This window comes from Hippocampus bargibanti, linkage group LG01 (genome assembly GCF_051943395.1).
Source record: "Hippocampus bargibanti isolate YZ-2025 linkage group LG01, ASM5194339v1, whole genome shotgun sequence".
Classification (NCBI taxonomy): Eukaryota; Metazoa; Chordata; class Actinopteri; order Syngnathiformes; family Syngnathidae; genus Hippocampus; species Hippocampus bargibanti.
The window spans coordinates 29927696-29954018 of NC_142734.1; the positions used below are offsets into that span (position 1 = coordinate 29927696).

Consider the following 26323-nt stretch of genomic DNA (forward strand, 5'->3'; position numbering starts at 1 on the left):
GTTCCCAGCCAATCGCAGGGCAGACAAAAATGAATAACCATTTATGCTCACACTCACTCCTCAGGACAATTCGGAGTGTTCCAATGCCCCGCCAAACATGTATTAGCAATGTGGGAGGAAACCGGAATACCCAGAGAAAACCCACCCAGGCATGGAGAGAACATGTAGACTGCAACCTTTGCACCGCAATGCCAACGTGCTAACTAGTCGACCACTCCATATTGTTTATCACACGAGAAATAAGTTCAACACAGGTTGGTCTGCAGTAGAGTTTTCTTTGATCAAAACAGACTTAAATTAACTCAAAAGAACGAAAGACAAATACTGGGTCGATCACGAACAATTACTGCCGATTCACCGGCCTCACCTTCCAGCGTCTTCCCAAATCTCAATGTCTATATGGAGAAGGCCTAAAACATCTCACCCACTAAACTGATTCTCACACTTTATTGGGTGACGGTTTTATGAGTCGGATGGGCTGTTGTTGAAGCTTTGTTGCATATGTCACTTCCTAATAACTCTGGCAAGTGGCCCAGTGACAGCCACACAATGGAACCATTCCTTAACCAGCCAACATGTTTTCGAACCACAATGGCAAACACACAAAAGATGGAGGAACCCGCTAATCACCCAGAGTGAGTGGATGGGAAAACAGGAAAGCAAAGCGACATTGGCTGTCGCGGGGACACAGATAACGGCAACAATATGTCTCTTTATGCCGACTCCCGATCCAAACGGGACACTCACCTGGTCTCCAGTGAGGTGGCAGGCAGCGAGATTCTGCTCCTGAAACGAAGGGGCGGAGCGGACATACTTGAGCCAGCTGTTGCCGGGGCTGTCCGGGCCTGCGTCCAGAGCAAACTTGAGGTTGCCCATGTCGTCCACCACCTGTTGAAGAGCAACAGTTTCCAGTTTTAGAAACGTAGAAAATGATGATGAAGCGATTCGGTTCGGTTTGTGAGCATCGTTGTTCAAAGTTTGCTTTAATCGGGAGGAAATTGACTACATTTCGAATGTAAATCATTTTCGTATCGGACACTTTATAAATTCCGAGCTAAAACGGAACCATCTCCCATTCTTATGCCTGACAAACGGGATTTGAAAGTACGGAAGGGGATCATAATGGTGCCTTTTGTGACTTGTCAAAAGACATTCTTTGGCATCTATTGATCACCTTTTATAACCCCAACAACCCCCCCAGTGAAGGGCACGGAGGGATTTATGTTTCACAGAGAAACACAGCAGACAGATCTACACGGCAGCAAGTGCATTGGGAAATTTTAGTCAGGAGGACATGGGCAGGGAAGGGGTTCATCATGGATCGTTGCCAGGCTCTAAAAGTTGTCTTAAAACTCACTATTCTTTTTTGTCTTTTGAACCAACGCATTTTTAGTTTGACAATGTTTGTACTTTCTACTGTCTTTGTGAATAAATTATCGTTACATTGTTTGTTGTTGTATCATTTATTTTTGCTACGCGCCCAGCACTTTGTTTCCAGCGGGGGTTTTCAAATACAGATGTGTTTTTTGAATACAGTCAAACCTTGGTTTTCGACCATAATCCATTCCAGAATCCTGTTTGAAAACCGATTTGGTCAAAAACCAAAAATGTTCCCATTATAATTAATGTCATGATTGAAAAATACGCCTGCTCAAAATGGAATGCCACACAAAGATAATGTATTGGTCAAAATGAAACTTGACACAAGAAAGTGACGTATAAGCAAGCGGAGGGGAGTCAAGTGGTGCATTCAGGTGCGCTCAGTTTGGTCAAGCATCGATTTTCAGCTGTAAACCAAGCCATAAAAGACTACGAAATTTTTGGTCAAAAACCGAATTGGTAGAGAACCGAGATGTTCGAAAACCGAATGAAAATGAATTTGAACTCCGGCAGCAAGAAATCTGAGGTGCCACATATCAGAGTACCTCGGAACCCAAACAACAACGGTGAACCACAGAGCAGTTCTTGTTCATTCTGATGACAAATTAGAATCAGACATCCAAGACAACGACAGGTATGAAAAGCCCTGCCCACACCCCCATTTCCCTCCTTAAACTTTCCACGCTCATCCAGTCCACCAAGTCAGGATTGACACTCCAATTCCAACCCCCCACGATACACATAATCCAATGCCTGTCTGTACCCTCCAGAGAAAACGAGCCCGACACGGAGCTAGCATTGCAAATTACGATATCCAATCGGCGATGGCCATGGGGGAGCGTGACCCGTCTCACAGTGGCGAGGAGAAAGAAGTCGAGGTGCAACGGAGAAGAACCAAACGAACCGCTTGACGTTTTTAGAGTTCATTAACTCGGAGAACTGGCCATGTTTTCCAAAGAGGACTTTTATTTTTCCGGCTCGTAAAGAGTGAACGGTCATGTTGTTGTTTGTGAAAAGGATGCAGGTGTGGGGTATGGAAGGTAAATATGTAAAATGTCTGGTTTGAGGTGAGAAAGAACTAGTGCAAATGTGTTTGTCCAGATACACACAATTGAAGGTGTGCATGAATTTAAATGTGAGGTGTTGGCATCAGAGCGGAACAATTAATCACATTTTCAAATCGCAAAGTCTGCAATTCGCGGTTGAGGGGAATCACCTGCGTCATTTGAATGAGTCGGTAGGTGTACGACATATGTGATAAAGCCTCAGATTTATTTGCGTGATTGTCACAATCTGATTTAAAAAGACTTTCTGGTTTATATTTAAGACACACTTACAGTATATGCTAGAATTGCTCAAAGTTTAAAAGTGTCAGTGTTGTGCAAATACCAATTACAATTGAAGCATCCAATAAATTGTAGCTGATAAACTCAAAGCGCAAAAGATTTAATCACAATAAATCTGACATTTTCATTGTAGTAGTACAGTTTCAAAGCACTCAAGGACACTTTCCAATTCTTAACATACTGTAGTGTAGAGAGAGAGAGAGAGAGAGAGAGAGCGAGAGTGAGAGAGAGCAGCATGACATGCTATTGTTTGTAGAGAAGCGAAAAAATAAATACCTGAACATAGGTGGAGTCACAGAATTTTTTTAAAGAGTTAAAGGGTGTGGCAAATTTGACAGGCAAGCAGAACATTCACATGCTTACTGAGCATGTTGCAGTTGATCCACACTTCCAGAGGCTTCCACCCCTCTCATTCCATTTCACGATGCACCCGAGGGTCTAATGGTGGGCTTAATGAGCAGCAGGCCTGTGTGTTTTTGTAAGTGTACAAGTGCGTGTATGTTGTTGAGGAGGCCGCCTCACACCCTGTCTCCAGGTGCAAGGCTGATTTATAAGGCTCCGAATGAGGTGCAACAGAGAGGGAGAGCCAGAAAAAGCCCACAGCTGATTGTTTGTTTATTTACCTTTTCCGTTTCATTTTTCTCCCCCACCTCCCTCTTCCCTCCTCACCAACCTCCCATCCTCACGTGTCGTCTGGGGTCAGAATGCAGGATGCAATATGTCACGGGGAATGCCGAACATTTTCAGGATTTATTTTATTTCTTGAGTATGTATTTTTCGAGTACGTACTTGAGTACATTCAGAGAGTTTCTGAAGAGGCACAATTTACAAACTTGAATAATGACAATACAGAAAAAAATGCTTTGCAAGGCAACCTACAAATTTGTGTGAAGTTTGTGTCAGAACATGTATAACCCCTTTTATATTTCAATATTTAATATATAATATTTTAATATATCAATATTTCAATATTACATTATTTTAATTTTATATATTTATATCATATATGTATTTTTGTATATATGTATCTATGTATCTATGCATATATGTATATATTTATATATTCATATTATCAGCTTTTCAGTTTTTCATGTTTTTATATTTTCAGATTTTCATATTTTTCTATTTTTATATTGGTATATTTGTATATTTTAATATTTTTTAATTTGTATATCTCTATATCTCTATATCTCTATATCTCAATATGTCTGTATCTCTATATATTTATATTTATATTGTTATTTATATTGTTATTTATATTGCTATTTACAACCGACAACTCGGACAAGTTGTGTCCATAATTTGTAAAATCACTTCAAATGACTTCTACTGAGCGCATTTTACAAAGATTCCACCGCATATAGCTATATTTTAAGTTTTAAGACTCGCGCTGAATATTCAGGAAGTCTTGTTTTTGAGTTGATGACGATCCCCTACGTGACATCACGTCAGTAACCGAGAAAGCGACACACAATGCATTTTGGGCACTTTGTTTGGTCTGAAAACATCGTGTTGGTCCGTGTTGATGGCGACATAAGAAGGAAAAACAAATAACGCGATGGTAAATTCCCAGCAGACAAATCCGCCCAATTTCCAACGGAGCTTGTGTGCCATCATTCTGCATTTTCTGGGACGCTACATTGGAGTCCAGGCGGCTTGAATTGATACGGAAGGACGTTTTTAATCGATTGCAAACATTTATGCTTTCCTCTTCAAGGCAAGACGTCCTGGCGTGACGACTGGGGGCGGGTCTTTCTGAAAATCCCCAGTTCCAAGGTAATTTTGTGGCAGTTTTGGGACATTTTAAGTCATTTTTATTGGTGTTTTGCATTTGACTAAAAATATCAGCGTGCGTGTTTTGGGTATTTTAGATGCTATAAAACGTTTTTCTGATGTCAGTTAGGAAACAAAAAAAATGATGTCGGTTGTCTTTAAAAGTTGCAGCCATATTTTTCCACTCTCAAAAGATTTCAATCTTCAAGTCAATCAAAGCAGCGGCTTCAATTCAATGCCACCGCTTGCATTCTCCAAACCTATGCCAAAATAGATTTAAGCCATAGCCAAGAATGTACTCGTCGTTGATTGAGCAGCATTGGAAGGAACGACTGCGATCACGAAAAGAGTCCCAGGGAGGTAAGTGTGAAAAGAGAAGCGTGTTGGAGTGGACAGGATGCAGAGCGAACTCCACAGGAAGCTCTGATAAGAGCACGACACTCATTCTTGCTCCTCGCCTCACAAAGGGGAACTTTGACAGCTCGGGGGACCTTTAATGGATGTCTCGACATGCTCTCTCCTTCGCCGGCTGCATGTGACGGATGTGAGGGGCGCGAGGACCTGAATTAGAAGAGGAAAAGTTGCTTGTAAGGCCAGGCATCGGTGACAAGGTGCATATTATTTTCACTTTGACCGAAAATGGAAATGCTGCCTGATGGTGATTGTGATGCGAGGTGGAGATAGAAGCACTTTGCTTTGTTACACTATGCTTTCGAGTCTATTTGTATTCGACACGGTGATTTTATCCACTGAAAAGACGGATGTTGTCTTTTTTTTGCTTTCAGGCCATAGCTTCAGGTAGAGCTTCACAATTGAATGACGTTAAAGAAAATAGCTGAAATATATTTCCCCAGTACACTTTGACAGTATTATCATCAATGCAGTTTGTAACAGCAACAGCAACAGGTACAACAACAACAACAACAACAACAACAACAACAACAACAACGCTGTCAATGCTAAAGTACAAAACAAATCGATTGAGCGCAAAACGAACCGAGCAAGCCACAGACCTACAAGCACGAAGCGGTCTATCTAAATGCAATTCCACCTGAAGCGGTTAGGGGGCGCCCTCACACGAGAGATGAGAAACAACAAGTTGGACATAGATTTCTACCATTGCAGTGGAGTTGGAGAAAATATAATAAAAAAGGGAATACATACAAGAAACACACACGTGGGCGTGCACACACACACACAAACGCACACAGAGACCGCTGATGGGCGAGTGGAGAGCCGGTCGTGGAAGTGGAGCGGTGACAGTGACAGATTGAGTGGCTGTGGAGTGGACTGCAGTGCTGGTTGTTAGAGGTGTTGCAAATTAAGGTGTGGGGGTGACTAACAAGGAATAAAGAAGTGTGTGTGAGAAAGTGTGTATCCTTTCAGGAAAAGTGTCTCATTCCAGTTCAGAGGCCCCCCTGAACAGACACACGCGTTTGCAGACTAATAAAAAGGCTGACAGAGTACAGATCACCACATCCTCTGATCTGTATATTAGTGCGTGTGTGTGTGTGTGTGTGTGTGTATGAGGAAGAGATGACCCTTCCCTGACATGTTACTCAACTGTCTAAATGAATGTTCTTTAAAACAGAATATCCAGCATAAACTGTACATAGCTGTAGATCAGGAAAACAAAATTAGATTAAAATATTAAAATATAGTAAATTGTTCACTCAATTTTGACAGTGAACCAATATGTACTGTATGTATGTATGTATGTATGTATGTATGTATGTATGTATGTATGTATGTATGTATGTATGTATGTATGTATGTATGTATGTATGTATGTATGTATGTATGTATGTATGTACGTACGTATGTATGTATGTATGTATGTATGTATGTATGTATGTATGTATGTATGTATGTATGTATGTATGTATGTATGTATGTCTGTATGTGTGTATGTATGTATGTATGTATGTATGTATGTATGTATGTATGTATGTATGTATGTATGTATGTATGTATGTGTGTGTATGCATGCATGCATGTTTTCGTAAAACTGCAGTTGTTGTGAACGTGCCATGTTCAATACAATACAATACAATACAATGCAATACAATACAATACAATACAATACAATACAATACAATACAAATACAAATACAATACATATTGATTTATATAGCGCTTTAACAACAGCTGAAGCTGTACGAAAGTACTTAACATGGACAACTATCATGTACAGAAAATTAAACAGTGACAAAGATAGTAGAAAGCACCAGGGAGTAAAACCAAGATCAGGTCGTAATACAGTACAATATAATACAAATCCTATATTATTATGTATGTATATTACATATATATAATGAATAAAGATGTACAGTAATATATTGTAGAACAGGTTTTCTTTGTTTTTTTTGGGGGGTCCTGTAATACTGAAAGAGGACAATGTCTCAAAGAACTGGAACCATATGGTGCACATTATCTTTATTCGTGTATGTCTGTCATGGCATATTCCTTGTTCTGTGATCGTACACCGACGTTGCCCACATCTGGCAGACTATTGACAACTAAAGACGAATCCGGCCATAAATCCACCCCCCCCCCCCTCCCGCCACACAGACACACGCACACACGGGCGCACTTAAATACCGACACCGTCAATAGAAGCTAAAGGCGCGGGCGTCGTGTGTGCTTGTTCATGTATAAATATTCGTGTTTCATGCACGGTATGAGCGATGCGTCTGATGGTGATTGAAAGCGTGTTAAATGTGAGCTTTTTTTTTGTACCTGGCTGTCGGTTAGCTATAGTGACATCATTAAAAAGCAGGCTGCCAGGGCTGGGGCCCTGGACCTTGTAAAAAGCCATCTGGGCAGCGTGTGTAAGTGTGTGTGTGCGTGTGTGTGTATGTTGAAAATATTGCGCGTGTCAGAATGTGGCTCGGCTTACTAATGACCCAACTTGCTTCCCTTAAATTAGCCCTCGTAGTTATGCAGCTATCATTTGCGGTGTGTGTTTCCGTGTGTGTGTGTGTGTGTGTGTGTGTGTGTGCGAGTGCGCGCCTGTTCCCAGTCCATTGTGCTCTCCTCCCCAACGAGGCTTCCAGCCACAGAGTCGTTATACCTCAAACAATATTGCTCAGTTTTGATACAACGGAATGAAGTGAGAAACACGCGAATTATGCTAGCTGCACTTTGTAAGGGCAGCAACCGTACTTATCGCGGTGAAGCAAACCATAAGAGTGAGTCACCGACGGCCTTATCTTTGGAATGGTGGAAATGTGAGCTTCACTATTAAATTGCTTTTAGGATAGTTGACTTGATGATTTGGATGCCTCGGTGTATAGCGGGATTATTAGCATTAGCTACTTAAACACATTTTCGTTCCAACATTAATTATTCTAATGCAGCATCCAGTTTATCATTTCTGAACAATTTTGTCCAATTATGATGGATGTACAGTATATTATTACAACAACAAATATTGGAATTGTATCAACAAAAATTCATTCACAACAGATGAGGCCTACTTCTGAAATTCCACAGCCCACGAAAAAACGACAGCACTAATAATAAAGCAGAGACCACAAACAGAATTAAAATAGCAAGCGTGCCAAATAAGCGCACGTCTCGTCATGTACAAGTAACTCGAAACAGGAAGTGTGCTTGCTGTGAAAAGGGACATGCAGTGAGTTTTCAGGCCCGCAGCCTCATTAATGCATTGGCCGTGTGTTATTTACAGCCTCTTATTAAAAGCCTGGTTGAGTGTGTGTCGAGTGACTGCGTGCGAGTGTGTGAGTGTGTATTGCAGCCGGGATGTTTTGTGTGCAGGTGATACGTTCAAAGTGAATCGGTTTTACTGCCATGCAGCCCCCCACCCTTTTTTAACAGGCTCAGCTTTATTATATGTATTTATGGCAATTAGTGAGGAGATATATTGGCTCATTACAGCCAAGCAGGTGCTGGCTAAATGAGGAGATATATGAACAGTACATTGGGGTCATATACATTGTGACCCCTTTGGGTCCCCACCAACTTTTTTATTTTAATAAAGCACTCTTTGTATATTCAACAAAGTGCGTAAAAATGTTTCTAAATAGATTAGGAGGTATAAAAAACATTGTTGGCTGTTGAATGCTGGGTGAGAATACACAGTGGCAAACAGCTGTTTGTGGGTGACAGGAACTAATGTTTGACGGTGCAGCTGAGTTTGTTTAGACCGCCGCACATGCACGCGCTCACAAACTGTAACGTCACTTTTATTTAACTGGTTATTTCTATACCAATGTAAATCCAGGGGGTGGTATTTCCCCATTAGGTTTGCAGGCTTGTTGGGCACAACTGAGACTTTTACGTCCCATATCAGCACAATCCTCACTGGACGTCTTGTTGAGAAAGGAAAGTAATTCACTTCCTTGGTAGTTTTTAGAACACTTTTGTTCAGGAACACTATAGTTTTGGAGGGGGCATGTCGTCGCAAACACAAGACAATGTAAATCGGAAAAAAAATTGTTGTGTTAAAAAACAAGAAGACATTGTGACATGCTAATGTTCAATTAGTCTGTATTTTCTACAGTGGATCCATCCATCTACCCGCACGTCCGTTCGCCCGCTAGCAAGCTAGCTAGCTCCTTGACTGCTTACCTGCTGCTAGCTAACTAGCTAGCTATCCAGCTCTCTAGCTATCTAGCCATCTAGGTGTCTGGCTTGCTAAAAAGCTAGCTATCCATCTATCTATCATATCTAAAATATTAAATATGTAACTTTTTCCAAGTGAGATAATTTTAAGTGTGATAACATGACAATGGCTACTTCATCATTAAAATACCTTTTTTTAAATATCTTTTGAAAAAAAGCCTATCCATGACAACTTTCTCATTGAGATACTGGGAAAACTAAATATTAATTTCCTGAGTGCAAACAGAGTAAGTAAATCTCTCAAAGGTGTAGTCCAAGCTTGCCAAGAATAATGTCAACTCAGAATGAACGGAGGAAGCCTGCACTCAGCGGCAACCCAACTTGATCCGCGCTCTATCGACTGACATCGGAAGTAAAACACAAAATGGGGACAATTCCTGGAACTGGGCAAATACAAATAGGGAAGTCGCGCGGGCTACACATTTGAAAGCATGTAACGCTATCAATTATTTATTAACACCCGAATAAAAGAAGACTTCCTTGAATAACATTTTCTTTCATGATACAATGGACAACGCTGAGGAGAGAAGGAACAAGAGAACTGGAGTCATAAAGAGTCCGACAAGGGCAGTCTTGAAATCCAAAGCAGACAAGTTGTTTCCATACTTCTTTTTTTTCCACCACCCCCTCGACCCCCCACATCCATTTGCATGTCAGTTGCTGTTCAGCATCAAACCAAAATTGCTCTTAACAAGCTCAAGTATCTCATTGCTCGTATTGCCGAGAAGGAGACTGACACAAAACAGTCATCTTCTTGAAATGCCATTTCCAGAAAACCGGGACAAAGGCGAAACCAAATTGTGGAAGTGCTCAGAATTTTAATCTTGAGCGGAACACTCTGACTCAGACTTGATGACCATTTGTTGGAACGCAGAAGGCCTTTTTTTTGTAAAAAAAAAAAAAAATGGCCAAAAACTTGTACCATCCGGATTGATTTGAAAAGGCCGATTTGCCAAAAGCAATAACGAGTATTCAAATCTGCAGCAAGTGACCAGTGCTAAAAATACACTTCATGCTATAGAGATGGATGTTTAATTAACTGAATTGATGAATCATTCTTTTGGGGTCAAATTGATTTTATTAATGTATTTTTTTATTTTCAAAGAATGATTTCACATAGTTTTGCATATACAACAGTTGTCAATATTGGTCCAAAGAAAGGTTAACATGAATTATTAAAAGGTAAAAATATGTTGCAATGGTATTGTCATTTGATTTTTATTTTTATTGACATTTTGTTATTAAAAAATAAATCAGAAGAATTATTTCAATGAGGGGGAAAAAAAAGATGGATTTTATTTTATGTCAGCCTGCCTTAATTATGTCGCAAAACATGCCACGTTTAGGACCAAAATGAAGTAAAACAAAAACAACAATCATGTGGCAATATGTGTTGTTGTGTTTTTAACAGTGATTTCAATAAAAATAGCTGCATATTGTTGACTATTTTCTTTCTTTCCTTTTTATTTTTTTCTTAATTGTATTTTTTGGCAAGCTGATGAACTTCCTTAATGTCTCACATCCTGGCCTCCCTGACTGCTTACCTGCTGAGAGTGAAGCCAGGTTTTGTCACAGTTAGGGTGTGTTTGGTTCTGCTTCTGCCCGGTAGCATTAGCAACAGCCAAGGAGACATACACGACGTTAAGAGACGTGTGTCTCTCCTCCACTTGGGTTGCATAAATATCTGGCAATTCTCTGAGTGCGTGTGTGTGTGTGTGTGTGTGTGTGTGTGGGGGGGGGGGGTGTTGTTCTCGTGCGTCGTGCCGGTCCACCTGAGCTCAACATGAGAGTGACAGAAGCCAGCACAGAAGGCCTAACCGAGCTTTTCTCATTCCCAAGTACCAGTAAGAAGGAAATGGTCCATTTCACTGTTGTGTAAACTATTGTTTGATTTCCACACTCCTCCACGCTCCCTTTCGCCATTCTGTTATTGCTCCGAGTTCTGGCCCGTATCCAAGTGTGAATACAATACAGCTATTAAGAGCCCGGCTCACACCTTGTCGGTCGAAGCCCGACTTTAGCGACACTTTTCGCCGGCACATCTCACCAATGCCAAATGACTTCCTGCTTTGATGTCCTGTACAGGACTTCATTTTTGGGTGCTTTGTTTTTGAACGAACAAAAATGTAACATTGGATATTTAAAGCCCTCGATTTTGTCCTAGACGTTTGCCGCATTTTCAGACCTCAGTGCTTCCTAGAATGTTTGAATTTTACTCCACTGAATGACAGCAACTGCATATTTGCATGCTTGTAATCTCTAAAAATGAGTTTGGTTGAACCCAGGCACTCGTGGTATGGTTATCAAGAATGAAATATCATATTTAGAGGGACCTCTCAGTCGTACAGGAGTGGTCCATCGATGAAACTTCGTCAGCAAACTGACGAAGTATCTTGGATAAGAAGCGAAACGTCCGACACCTTCAAAGAAGTACAGACGACGGCTGAAGAAACCTTTTCATTGATATTTAGAGGGACTAAAAGAAATTGAAAAGTCCTCATGGAACCCTGATGATCTCTTAGGACCCGTTCTGAGTACCACAATATCCAGATTAAGAATCACTGGCCCACCCCACCCCTCGTTAATAAATAAAATAAATAAATAAATAAATAAATAAATAATAATAATAATAATAATAATACAATACAATACAATATAATATAATATAATATAATATAATATAATATAATATAATATAATATAATATAATATAATATAATATAGTATTATTATTATTAATAATAATAATAATAATAATAATAATAATTAAATAAATAAATAAACAAACGAATGAATGAATGAATGAATGAATGAATGAATGAATGAATGAATGAATGAAAAAAAAACTTAATCTCTGTCAATATATTGGACTTGTGTAAACAACCACACAATAGACACCTTGAGTTTTCTTTCCAGGTTCCTCACAAAAAGGAGAGACCAATCAATCATTCATTAATAATTAATCTGCAAGTTATATGCACACAGTGAAGTCTTAGTTTGTGAGGTGGAAAAAAAACACATAAGCGGGTGGAGCGTGAGGACAGAGGGTGATAAATGAAGAAGAGGAGCAGCTGTTGACACAAGCCTTCTCCTCGATGTCACACAAGAGATAACTGGGTTGCCAGTGTTTACACACACCAGTGGTAGTGTCATCAATCACACACATATTGGTTAGCTCTCTCTCACTCTCTCTCTCTCTCTCTCTCTCTCTCTCTCTCTCTCTCTCTCTCTCTCTCTCTCTCTCTCTCTCTCTCTCTCTCTCTCTCTTCTTTCTTTCTCTCTGCAAAATGATGGGGAGGGAGGATGACAACATATTACCTGATTATAGCGACAAGCGTGTCAGATAACATCCTATTATTCACTGCTCATCTCTTTCTCAGACACACAAACAAACGTTCAGACACACGCGCTTGTATGTGGTTGCGCTTGCTGCCGCCAGTTAAACTGCACTCAGAGCCATTTAACGGACTGTAGACAATGGCTTGCTACTTTTCTAGTTGTATCCGTGAAAAACTGACTGATGAAAACAACACGCATTATAGTTAACAGCGGACAGAACCATATTCAGCCATAAATTTTACTCACTCATCAGCTATTGCAGCATCTTCATCCTGGACCAGGGGCTATTTCTAAAAGGGTTTGCTGTCAGGCTATTGAATAAAATGACCTGAAGACCTCGACTCACTCCCACTCATTCAGTTTCAATATGGTTCTATTTATATTTAATAATTCATATGACAAAATGTATACAATTACCTAATTTCTACATTTTAGAATTAATATTTATTTATATATTTTTCGTTCTTCTACTTCTCCCTTTCATAATTTCTCAATTGTAATACAAATTAAGGGCTTCTGATCCATCCATCCATCCATCCATCCATCCATCCATCCATCCATCCATCCATCCATCTAATTAGCTGAGAAGCTACAAAGCTACCTAACGTCCTAGCTAGCCAGCTAAACAAATCAGATGATGTGGTTTGGCTTGAACATATGAAGGACTAATGGGTGATCAGCTCGCTGTCCAATGAGGGATCAGTAAAACGTTTGTAAATTGCCCAATTCTGCCAATTCACATGAGTGCAGACCAGTGGTTGAGAAAAGGGGGTCTGCGTCACAGCGGGAGTGATCAGAACCATCTTTGATCATGCAAGCAGTTCTTGTCATTCTCTTGAAATGTAATGCTGCCAGTCTCGACATGACCTCACTCTTTTTATACACTGGGGAGGATACCGTCCGGTGGAAACAAATGACATTCTAGCGAGGAGGTGAATTGAATAGTACCTCATGATGGAACAAGCATTTCTATCAACTCAATAAGGGGTTTGATTAAAGACAGACAGAGGCACAGCCTTATCCTTTCTCATGCAACCTCAAACTGCTGTCAGGGACTAAAAATCCATGACAATCCCAGCGACATGAAAAATGGGCTTTCATGCTGTAATTTCATGACTAACGCGGTCATTAAAAGTTCCTTCTTGATCGAAGGGAAGAAAAAAGTGAGAAAAGGAGGAATTTTTGAGTGGTTGTTACCTCTCAGTGCTCACATTAGAATTGAAAGTATGATTTGACTTACAGTTGATGGAGAACGCTTCCATAGAGGAACACAATCAGCAATAATTGGCCAATCGACATGAGGAGCAATCATTATTATACAGCTCACATGGTGAGACTGATGAATCGAGTCCGGGCTAGCAATGACACAATTGCACTTGTTTGATAATTTGCCTCGCGGGGCAAACTCACAGTATTTGCTGTAAAGGCATTTTAGTGTTTGAAAATGAAAAGGAAATATGCTTCTTTGAATTGTCATTATGATGAAATGATGAATTCGTATGAGCCTCAATCAATGCACATGTGAGGATGGAATTGATCAATAGCACCGTGGATGATTCCATACGACGCTACAGTTCATCGTAACAACACTTGGACGACATTAGTATTATTTTGTGCTTTTAATTTGGAACCGCGCTTGACGGTTTTATTTTTTAGCCGCGTTTTAAAGCTTTATGCAGTTAAGTACTCATGAACTCATTCGCTGCCATTCCCAAATTTATTCGGGAATTGAAAAGCATGACATGAAGCGCCATTCCCAATTTTTTTAATATTTTGTTTTTTTCTAGCGGGGGGCAGGTGGGTTGCCGATAAAGCGCTGGTCAGACCTCTGGCAATGTTTTTCCTCTCCACGAGGGGGCAGCATTTGCCTTTTGGTCCTTATGAGCGCTTTGTTATAGCTTCAGCTGTTGTTAAAGTGCTATATAAATCAATAAGTGTGTATTGTATTGTATTTTGTACAGCCGCCCCTATTTCAAGCTCAGATAACTCCAGACCCATAAAACTTTGGAATTAACTCTGTTTTACTGATGAAAGAATAGAGTCTAAGGTTTCTTACACTAAATTAAATGTTTATGTCGTCCTAAAACTTAATATTCTGTGAGCCCTGCAATTTGAGTGAAAATGACAATAACCCTGACAATGGTGTGGACACATTTTTCCGCCTTTTCGTCTGGCAATGAGTTAATCAACGACATGTATTCATGGTAACGGCTTTTGTGTACCTTTTCCAGTCGGCATATCTCTCGTAACGTGGATTTGTAATCTTGTTAGTTATACTAATCACCGCAAAAAGCACAATAAATCTTTTGAGCCCAGAAAGTCATATTCAAAGTAACCCCCCCCCCCCGTGCTGAAGCTCGGAGATCCTGGGGGGTATTTCGGAGGTAAACATGTTGACTGCACCTCCAACCTACCATGCCACCATCCATTTACTTGCCCACACACGGCAATTAGGGGGGCGGGGGAGGGGGGGGGGGGCTGCGCCCTTTAGCTAATTTGGGGTTGGTGAATATATGCAAATGAGGTGCAAACAAAGGAATCGCCTGATGAATGACAAGAAACGGTGGCGGCGATGGAACCATGAGGGGATACTTAGCACCACGTCACTAATTAAAAAGCGCTAACATGGAAAGCACTGAGGTAACTCATTAGCTGCAGCCTAAATGAAACCACATGGCTGCGGTGTGGGGATAATACTCAATAGTTTTGGAAGATGGAACGCGACAGAAAATAACACACACACACACACACACACACACGCACACACGCACGCACGCACGCACGCACGCACGCACGCACGCGCACACACACACACACACACACACACACACACACACACACACACACACACACACACACACACACACACACAATAAAGATGGATATTGGCCTGATGCTAAGCTGAGGGTTCCAAATTCGCTATTACCTATTAGCTAGGCGCAAAAAAGGTGTAGCACCCCCAAAGAAAGGTTACTTATAAGCTTGGCAATTAAAGCTATCACGGGATAAACAACATCTTGGCTGATGAAGGTACTGTGAGAATGAGAATTACAGAGCTGGTGTATTGTCAAGGTGGGTGGCGGACTATATTGATCGGCGGCAATGCCGCACGGCACTGCGAGAGTGGCACCCGCTGAGTGCCTGAGGCTTTGCGAGGAAAAAGAACAGATATGCACACACACTCATCCTCATGAACACATACATGCGTGTTGTAGAATACATTTGTGTTTGTGTGTGTGCCGTTTTTTTTTTTGTTGGTTTTGTTGGGTTTTTTTCTGTTTTTTTTTCCTCTGGCAATTCATTTCATCCCAGCATGCATCGTCACGGTTGTTGCCCCGTTGCCCTTTGGAGAACGCAACCCTCTCCTAACATTTACTTTATCATCTCACAATAAAGCCTCCAGATGCACGCCTTTTAACCCCACTGAAGTGGGCCGAGTAGAGAAAAGCAGCGAGGACAAATGGTTGCTGTGGGATCAATGGTGCAAAAAATTGTTTTTTTATTGAATGCCCGGCATATCCTGAAGACACAGATAAAAATATGGTGCTGGTGGTTTGGTTATAGGTGAGAATGGTTGGTTGACTGCGCAACTCAATGAGATTATTAATGTTACATCGCAAAGTCAATGGCTGACGTTTGAGTATGGGCTTGCTGATCTGAAAAAACGACATTTGGATCATGACCTGAGATGTACCTGGGTGTATATTTTTGTGTGCGTGTGTGTGCGTGTGTGTTTGTGTGTGAGAGAACGAGAGAGAGAGACATGGAGAAAGACTAAGAGAGAGAGAGAGATAATGAGAGATTATTATGTGAGAGAGAGGGAGAGATAATAAGAAAGAGAGAGAAAGAGAACGATAATTCTTTTCATATTGTCATTGACATTTGACCCCCAAAACAGGCATAAAAAACGGCAAAAAAAGTCAATTGGCTTTTAAGTATACCCAGAAAACACCCACCCACCCACATTGGTCTCATGTCACATTTGTGAAACAAGATGTTCGTGTCACAGTCTGTCCGATGATGCCACACCGTCCGAGCCAAGGCCAGCAGGCTCAAGGACAGTTTCTGCTACCAGGCAGTCAGGAGACTCAATTCCCTCCCAACCCTGCCCCCCTTGCCCCTTCCCACTGCCACACTCACCGATCATCCTGACCTTTATTTTTTTCCATTTTTTTCCTGACAGACATCATTTCAACCTTTTTTCTTTTGTTTTTGCATTACTACACTACATCACTTTACATATGACACTACCTCACTTTACATAAGTCACTACCTCAGTTTACATATCACACTACCTCATTTTACATTCAGAAATTACATGTATTGTCTTTTGTCAATTGTCTGTATTTTTTAGCCACGTTATAAGTGCCTTGTACGCTGGGTCCGGGAGGTCATTGATTTCATCTGAGCTGTATGTCATGCATATTAGCATATTTGACAATAAAACTGAATTTGACTTTGATGTTTTATAATGTGAGTCTATACATCCACCACACACCTCGAGTTTTAATTCAGACCTCAACCTGAGTCAAGAGCGCTCATCAAAAATCATCATCATCAATCATCAATCAGTCATCATCAGTCATCAATGAGACCTAAGAGAGACATGCTTTCACCTTTCGAGGATCATTTGAAAATATCCCAATCACAAGTCGTTCCATTTTAAAGCCCAAAGATCCTTAATTCCATTTGATGACAGGGTTCCAGTAAAAAAAAGTCAAGATCGAGATACATCGATGAATGATGGTGCTGTGTGTGCTTAAATGCAGTTCTGTGTCTTTTTTTGCTGAAGGTATCCAATCGTTGATGCTTTTAGTGCCAACGTAAGTGATGCTCGCAAAACCGTGTGAAATAGGAGCTCATCCACGGGAGCCATGTTGCCGTGTGTCTCCCAAATGTGCGTGTCCGCTCACAAAGAAGCATTGAGGAGCCTCGAGGCCAAGTAGCAACTTGGGCTCCGTGATGGGAGTCAGACATCTCATCTCATTCACAAAGCAAACATTCCAACTTTGCCGTGTTTTTCAACACTTTCCACTAATTCTGCTCATTCCCCACGTACATCATCTTCATAAGCAAATAGAACTCGGCTCTCTCTTAAACTCACACCCCCAAAAAATGAACCTATTCCAACTTAGTGGCCAAACTGACCCAATAAGATCCGTCCGAAGTTTAATGGCGATCAACATCTAGAGATTCTGTACTTATGTCTGTGTATTTTAAAATGCAGTGAAATTGTGGCAGCAACAGGTGTCAAGACTGTTTGGACAGTTGGAAAATAAATACACTCATTGAGTCGACCGTACACACACACACTCACACACACTTGGGTCCACTTGTCCTCTTCCCAAGGGACCTGTGGTGTCCTTTGTCTCCCAACGGCTGCTGCTGCAACTGCGGGTCGTGGGGTCTCCCCGATAAGAGCACGGGGGATTCCAAAGGGAAGCTTGACTTTCCGAGCACAGGAAGGAGGTCGGAATACCCAATGGAGCAAAGGAGTATCACTGGGAGTGAAGTCAATTTGAAACTCCAAACCATCTGCGCATCTGATAAGACAACACGCATTGAAGCAAGCGTAACAGAGAGGGTTGAACAGCGACGGATGAGGGTGGAAAAGTTCTGCAGCATTAAAGCCTAAAATTGCTACTGCTCGCAATATTTACCTGCGTGTAAATTATCGACCGTAGAAATCAAGCACCAAAAAGGCAGCTTTGAGAATAGTGTCAGAAACGACCCTAAAAGATTGACTGAAATGCACGGCGCCCATTGACGTCTCAAGCGCCCGTGACAGAGTAAGTGTGTGAGACCTCACGTACCTCTGCATGCAACGATTGATTTTCACTATCCGTACAATGCCGCTGATTCATAGAGTGGCCGCGTCGTCATGCCATGTATTCACACACAAACACACATACAAAAACACGGTATTAAAGATGTATGGAGCGAAAGCAAATGTTGGGGGTTTTGACCTTAATGCTGTCAAATGAAGAAGCAATCAGTAACATCTGGCTTGAAGGTATCGTCCCATTCGGCCTGGCTGGAGCCCTTTTATCTGACCTCAAATATCTCCTTACTTTTTGATCCTTTGAAGACGGCCATTTTATTGAGGTGTCAATATTTTCCCCCGGATATCTGTCCATCCATATTCCATATTACTTCTCGTCATTTGAGGCACAGGTGATCTGGAGTCGATTATAACCAGTCCTGGGAAAATATGCAAACTCCACACAGAAAGGAATGAGTCGATACTCAAACCTCAGAACTGTGAGGGCGATGTGCTAAGTGTTCATACAATATGCTACCTTTCCTCCAAACATGTCTCGATATTACAACACAGACCATTTATAGAGGACTCAGAGTGATGTGCTCAGTCTGCAATTGTTCGAATCCACTACAATTGCTGGGTTGTTTTATTAACCAAATCGCTGGGTTGGCTGGAATTTTGAACAGATTGGGTTATTTGGTTGTGGGGTGCAACAAAATTTGACAAAATCAGACTGCAAGAAACGAGACAAGGCAAGGGAAATCCGACTGCACCCTCCGCATCCTGCCCACCACCTTTTCTACCGTGTTCTACTGGAGACACATTTCTTGTGTATTTGACATACTTGGCCAATAAAGATGATTGTGATTTTGATTTTTACCCAGTGATGAGTTACTGCATTTTCCGCACTAAGGCGCTCCTAAGTGTATTCAAACTTCTCAAAAACCAACAGTGGGCCTGATAATCCGATGCACCTATGTATAGTATTGATCAATTTGGGAGCAACCAGCTGATGCTCCTTAAAAAAAGAAAAATGAGTCTTGAGGTGGTGGGAAGGGGGTGGAATTGTTTTTGGGTAGTGGAAAAAAAGAATTGTCCAGCCGCTGTCGATATACATCAGCTATCTCGTGGACCCAGGGGTCCAAGACAAATGGCTCTTGAAATGGTTTAGTGCACCTTGAGAAACAATGACCAGAACGGGGAGGGGGTGGGGGGGGGGGCGTTTTTGCTGGTTAATAAACAAGGTCGTGTGTAACACATTTAGGTGCTCACTGTAATTTTTGGGGATGAACGGGCAGGGCGGCGGAGAGAATGGGAGCTATGGATGCTCCTTTGAGGTGTTTGCCCAAGGCCAAGCCCTCCCAACCCCCCATGACATCACTGATTTGACTGATAGGTGAGACTGACAACATGATCACCACCCAAATAACCAGAGAGTTTGTTCCCGAAACCCACATATCTATCAGGCAGCCGTAACGCCACGACCGATTATGCTGACATGTTTGTAGAAGGGCACCGAGGAATATCTGCATCAAGACTTCGCAGAGTGAGTTTACATTCGTTCAATCAGGACGCAGTCACAATAAATTGACACGGTGAACATCCAATGGTGGGCGACAGTAGCTGAACTCTGGCAACAGTCTTTCATCTAAACACTAACTGTTCCCAGTCTGCCCGGCTATTAGCCTCGGGGCAACAAGATCCGCTGTTAATGGCTGAAATAAATGGCTACCCAATCACGGAGGGCGCACTGTGGACGTTATCATCATTGGTGTGTGTGCGTTGGGGGTAGAGATGGGGTTGGGCGGGGGGTCAATTTAATTCCTTCCAGCTGCAACTTTGTGCGTGTGTGTGTGTGTGCGTGTGTGTGTGTGTGCGTGTGCGTGTGTGCGTGTGTGTGTATTTGTGTGTGTGTGTGTGTGTATTGGGGGTGGACAGAGAAAGACAGAGACACAGAGAGAGAAAGACAGAGAGAGATAAAGAGAGAGAGAGAGAGAGAGAGAAAGAGAGAGAGAGAGAGAGAGAGAGAGAGAGAGAGAGAGAGAGAGAGAGAGAGAGAGAGAGAGAGAGAGAGAGAGAGAGAGAGAGAGAGTGATAGAAGTCAAAGAATGAAATGACTGGTTTATTTGGCCCCATAAATGCATCACACAGACCAGGATGCTACACATGATGCAATGCTTTTTTATTTTTATTTTTACATACAGGAAGTCCAAGTGATTTTTTGTGTGTGTGTGTACAGCATTGACAAGAAATTCATAATCTTGAGGATTGAAATACAGTAAAGCCCCCCCCCCCCCCCCATCTTCTGATTCTATTCCAGTGATGTGTCAAGTACTGTAAAACACAAATAATAATTACAAAAATAGAAAAAAATACAAAAATATAAAAACACATAAATAAATAAAAAATAAATAAGTAGATAAATCAATCAATCAATAAATGAATGAATAAATAAATAAATAAATACAAGTAAATAGAAAAATAAAACAGTTAGTGTTAGAAGGCCACCAGTGATCATGACTAGGATAAGCGTTGGTGAACACAACAATTACGATACATATTGATTGATATCGCACTTTAAGAACAGCTGAAGCGGTAACAAAGAGCTTAACATGGACAGGTATTATATACAGGAAATAAAGCAGTCCAAAGATAGTGGAAAGCACCAGGGAGTGAAACTGAAATCAAGTCTGAATCATGCTGAGTCAAATGCCAAAGATTATAAATGGAATGACAAATGTATTTTTCAAAACCACTTTTCAGTGCATTATTTTCATGCTGACCCACCCCCACAACATTTTCCTTAAAGTGTGCATACGGTTTGTTTCCCGCGTTACAATTGGCAATCCCAACATAGACGCTGCTTCCATCCACTAGTCCACTTAATTTTTCTTCACTTATGCTGTTACAGTTATAGGACCACCACATCCTCTCCTGCAAAGCCCACCTTGCGGCCTGCTCCGAACACATACGTGCAGACTTTTACAGAGTTCTTGCTAAAATGGCACTCGCAGCCAAATGGTAGGCAACATACTACGTTGGAAGAACATACATAAAAGTTGGATGATACAAAAATAAATCAATGAAGGAGATTGTCTGATTTTGGACAGCATTATTTGGGTTACTCATAAATGAGTTTTTTTTTCTTTTTTTTCCCCACCAAGGCTCAATCAGGGATGGTTCTTATCTCAGAATTTTAAACAAAATGCTTTTTTGGAATTTGTGTCATAATATTGTTTGAAATGGAAAATCATTTCAAGGCCCACTCATCTTTTGGCATTGCACCTGGCATAAAAAATAAATAAATAAACAAATAAACAAACACATAAATAAATAAATAAATAAATAAAATACACACACACAAATAAATACATAAACATGGGAATTTCCCCATTGTTAGACTGATAAAAATTAGTTTGTCTTGTTCAAAAAAAAAAAAATCCAGACAAACTCATACTGAGAATTGTTTGCCCATTTTCCCTTTGTGACCTTTGAACTTCTTTCTTTACCACTTGCAGCATATTCCTTGTGCACGTTTGGTGCGGTAAGTGGACACCATCGGCCGCTATCAGTTTACGGCCGCTGCGGTCTACAGAATAGCGTGTTTGTCCTTGGCTCATTTTGCTACCTTTTCCCACCTAAAGTACACGGCAGACAAAAATCACACTTTGCTTAAAACGCGCATTCTCCACACCCGATTATTTTCCTACAGGTTACTTCTGCCCAACACACGTGATAGCTTGTATGTTTGGATGAATTACCAAGGCCGGCGTGTCTGTTTGTGTGTGCGAAGGTGCGAACACGAGATTGGGTTTATTGAAAACCGCCATCCCTTGAATAAACATACAAGCACGGACAAGATTCTCCCCAAAAACGAGGAGCAAGGTGTCACGGCAGATATTGGAGAAAATAATCATTCGGGTTCATAGGTGACCGAGTGCGGGCGAATTGAGAAAACAACATGAGAGGAAAAATAAACGACAGGTGCTTGAGGAGGTTTCGAGTGGCGCTGGTAGAAAAAGAGGGAAACAAAGTGGAAATTCCACATTTTTGGGAAACAAACTAATGTCTGAGTTACTTTGGAGTAGCACAGCAGATGGGAAGAAATAATGTAAAGCTTTTTTCTATTGTTATGCTATTGGAGCCTTTGGGCTAATTCAATAAACATCTTCTGCTTGAACAAGAGGGGGCTCACTTCGACTGCAGTCTCGGAACTTGGGAAGAAGCGCGCCTCCCCAAATTGTTGGAGGGCGGCTGGATTCAGTGCAAAATGACGTACTTGTGGCTGGTGCAAAGTGAGGTCATGTGACATGGCCCTCAAAATTGGAGAAGCCAAAGAGGGAGGTCTCGCCCCACCTCCTTGTTCGGCCAAGTGGGGGTGCTCAAGAGTCAATTGGACGGCTACCGCAATTTTTGTCGCAATTTTCGACACTTTTTAAAAGATGGAGAAAATCGCCATTTTCGAAAATTTACATTAAATCAACGACGCCTACCCTAATTGTATTTTCCCAATCGAGCCTCTAGATGGCAGCACTTACCACACGCAGGAAACATTGTGACTGCCCAATGTATTCATTCTAGGTGCTGGCCAGAAATGATTGATTATATAACAGAGGCTGCGGGCCGGATGAAAATTGACTACGGGCTGCATTTGGCCCCCGGGCCCCACTTTGTATATGCTCGTTTAGGGTATATAATAATAATAATAATAATAATAATAATAATAATAATAATAATAATAATAATAATAATAATAATAATAATAACACGTTTCATTTATGGCCAACATTTGCTTTGTTTCACGCAGGTTAAACTGAGCTTTAATGAGGTACTACGTATTGTCACGTGACATCATGTATGATAATGGCTGGAATGCTGAAGTGTACATTTTTTTTCTTACAAACTCTTTGGCATTCGACTTCATGAGTCCCATTGTGATTTTATTTTTTTTCTAATGCCATTGAATGACCACACAGAAAGAACCACAGATTTGTCGGGGAGAAAATTGTAGACAGAAAAAAACCCAAACAAGTCACTTCCCTTGCAGCCACGGTTGTTAAAGCCACAAAAACGTCTGCCATACCTGCTACGCCCCACATACCGAAAATACGAGCGCGCCAAAGATAAACCTTTTTATTCTCGCCACCAGGCAAAAGCTTATTCCCCCCCCTCTTTAGAACAGCCACCGCGAAAATACAACATTGATATTGGAGTATGATGTCCAACAGCTGTGTGTGTGACTGAGAGAGAGACAGAAGGAGAAAGAGAGAGAGAGAGAGAGAGAGAGAGAGAGAGAGAGAGAGAGAGAGAGAGAGAGAGAGAGAGAGAGAGAGAGAGAGAGAGAGAGAGAGAGAGAGAGAGAGAGAGAGAGAGAGAGAGAGAGAGAGAGAGAGAGACAGAGAGGCATTTCTGTGGTGTGGTGGACTTTAAAAAAAAGAGCCAAGTGGAACCAAGGGAGGCTTGGCATTGGAATTTTGAGTCCAACCACTCGCTTCCTCCTTAGAGTTATTGACAAATTGCTTCTGGCACCTGCTCTGGACAACAAGGAGCTCAAAAGAGTTCCTGGCTAGACATCGCCGATTCATATGGTGAAACATAAAGATGAAAAGCAAGTGGCCAACGACATGTAGCATCTGGCCTTGCTTCTCTCCTTTTTTTTCGAAGGAGGTCACAGTTTGTGTGTGTGTGTGTGTGAGAGTGTGTGTGTGTGTGTTCCAGGCCCACATCCAGAAACATTGTCCTACAAGTGTTCCTACTAGAAGATTAGATTCTTTAGGCTAACTTCCAATTATTATTGGCAGTCAAAATGTTTCTCAATTTTGCCCCATTGCCCCTCCCCCCTCATCCATTCAACCTTTCCCCACCCCATCTCGAAAGTGTGCATTACGTTAGTGTGGATATTTAAAAATAAGAATAAGAAATCAGAAACAGAAATATTAAGAACAATTTCATCCTTGAAAAAGAAGGAGTGGATGAATATTTTACCAGTCGGTGGCTTTCGGGAATTCACACAGACTGGGAATTCCACACTGTGTGGCACGATAACAAAAGCAACAATTCTGGTCAGCAGCTTTTCCCATCAAGAAAGTCAAAGAGCAGTGATCTTCTGAAATTATGACGGGAATAACATTTTATAGCAAAAATCAAACAGGTACGTGCCAACGAAAATAGAATGAATGCTGTCGTTGTCGGCAGGATTCCTTGGGTCTTCAAAATCACTATTTTTCGAAGAATGAAAAAGTAGCACAAATTACACCCCACGATATTCATGTTAACGCAATGATTTTACACCCCTTAAAAAGACGTAAATTGATCAATGTTTGGTCCATCCTCACACAAAAAGTTTCTGAATACTTCACAATCCAAAACAAGTGTGGTTATATCAGCTTGCCAAGCTCTTAGAGGCGTCAGTGATGCAATAAAAAAATATACGTTGACAAAGCTCTTTTATAGAAATAAATGTACATATATTAACCTCCATAGCTAACACATTCTTTCCACACCAAAGCAATATATTGATTTTAACACAACTGGCTTATCCAAATTCATTGATCCCCCCCACCCCCAAAAAAAAAATCATTTGTTACTGTCATAAAGTACATTTTCAGTTCTAAAAATGAGCAATGAGGTTGCATGCATCTAACATGAAGACAAACGCTGATATTGGGTCTCTTTGAGCTACAAATTCTGCAGTTTGTGATTGTCTTTTTTTGCACAATTTCCTCCCAGAAGATCATTCCCTGAACCTAAATGTATTCATCTTTGGGGCTTCTTGCTTCACAAGGCATCGTCAACCCTCATCTCCTAGCGTAGCCTAATAAACAACAAAAAACAACAACTTTGTATTCAAAAACAAAAGGCACTCTATATTTTAAAAAGTCTTTATACTTTTGATATGTACACAGAATGTCTTTTGAAGTCATAAAAGTCAAGTCAAATTCAAATCGAGTCTGTCAGAAGTCACAAGTTGTCAAATCAGGACAGAACTAGCAGTGCCACAGGCTTGATGCTACATTTGAAATTGGTGCGGTATAGTAGCGTATTGTATTGTCCTCAGAAGAAAGCAAAAAGATATGCATACAATTCTTAAAAAATAGTTTCTGAATGGACACTATTCATTTTCTCTTCTGCTTCTCCTATTAAGAGTCCCTGGGAGTAGTTGGATCAAAGGCGGACAACATTCATGTTGGCCAATTGCAGTTGCCCAAACACAAAGCCATATTTACACCGTCACTGAATCGGAACTAAATCAACACAAGTGTACCATTATGCTATTAATACAATTTAAATATCAGAAAATAATAAGAATAATAGGGCAGCTGAACATAGTTTAGACTGAACAGACTACAGCGGAATCTTAACGGGTTCAATACATTGCATTCCCGTGTTCGCGGGAGCCTCTAGTCAAGTGGGCCGTAATATGAATACCTCACACAAGGTAAATCTGCGTTTTGGATCAAATTTGATCCATTTCCACGGGAAAATGTATCGAGGTAGCCATACAAAGACACTTATTACAGATGTATTAAAATCATCCAGTAACACGATAGCAACCGCCATCCTCCAAGTCAGTGCGGATGTGTCAAAGATCCCCTCAAGTTCACAAAGGTCAAACATATCACAATATACCACGCAGTCCCTTACACACAAACGGCCCGTGTCTCATCATCTGTGAAGAAATAATGGAATTATATATACGCTCCCTCCCCAGTATGCGGTGAAGCATCAAAGTTCAGAGCTGTGATAAGTTGCCTGTGTGCTTTGCCTCTGGCCATAACGGTGTGTGGTGTTTTCCTATTACTGGCATGTCCTTTTCCATAGATGGATGGACCTCGGGCTGACGTCTGCCACTGCCGCTGTTCTGCTCTCTGTGTTATTACCGAAATCGATGTCCATGTCTGCCGCCATTTATTATCCGCCACCGCACCGTACTGTCACATCTCGCTGCCATCCGGGGCGCGCCCCGCCCCTCCTGTCACCTCCTCCGACATTCTTGGGAGACGGCCCCTCCAATCATCATTCACCTGGGTTCCCACAGCTGATTGTCATTCACTGATTGTGCCTTCTGCCTATATCT

At 41.2% G+C, this 26323-nt stretch overlaps 1 protein-coding gene across 9 annotated transcripts in view; it reads right to left on the reverse strand.

Annotated features, from left to right (window-relative positions):
* prdm16 (PR domain containing 16) overlaps positions 1-26323 on the reverse strand; it is a 175564-nt gene that overhangs the window by 24322 nt on the left and 124919 nt on the right. For all 9 annotated transcript variants that reach the window (XR_016116589.1, XM_089009795.1, XM_089009741.1 and 6 more), the window contains exon 4: positions 748-888. Coding sequence is in view for 8 of the 9 variants with exons in the window: in XM_089009795.1 (XP_088865921.1) it covers positions 748-888 (141 nt within the window). In the remaining variant the exon portion in view is untranslated. The remainder of the gene's footprint in view (positions 1-747; positions 889-26323) is intronic.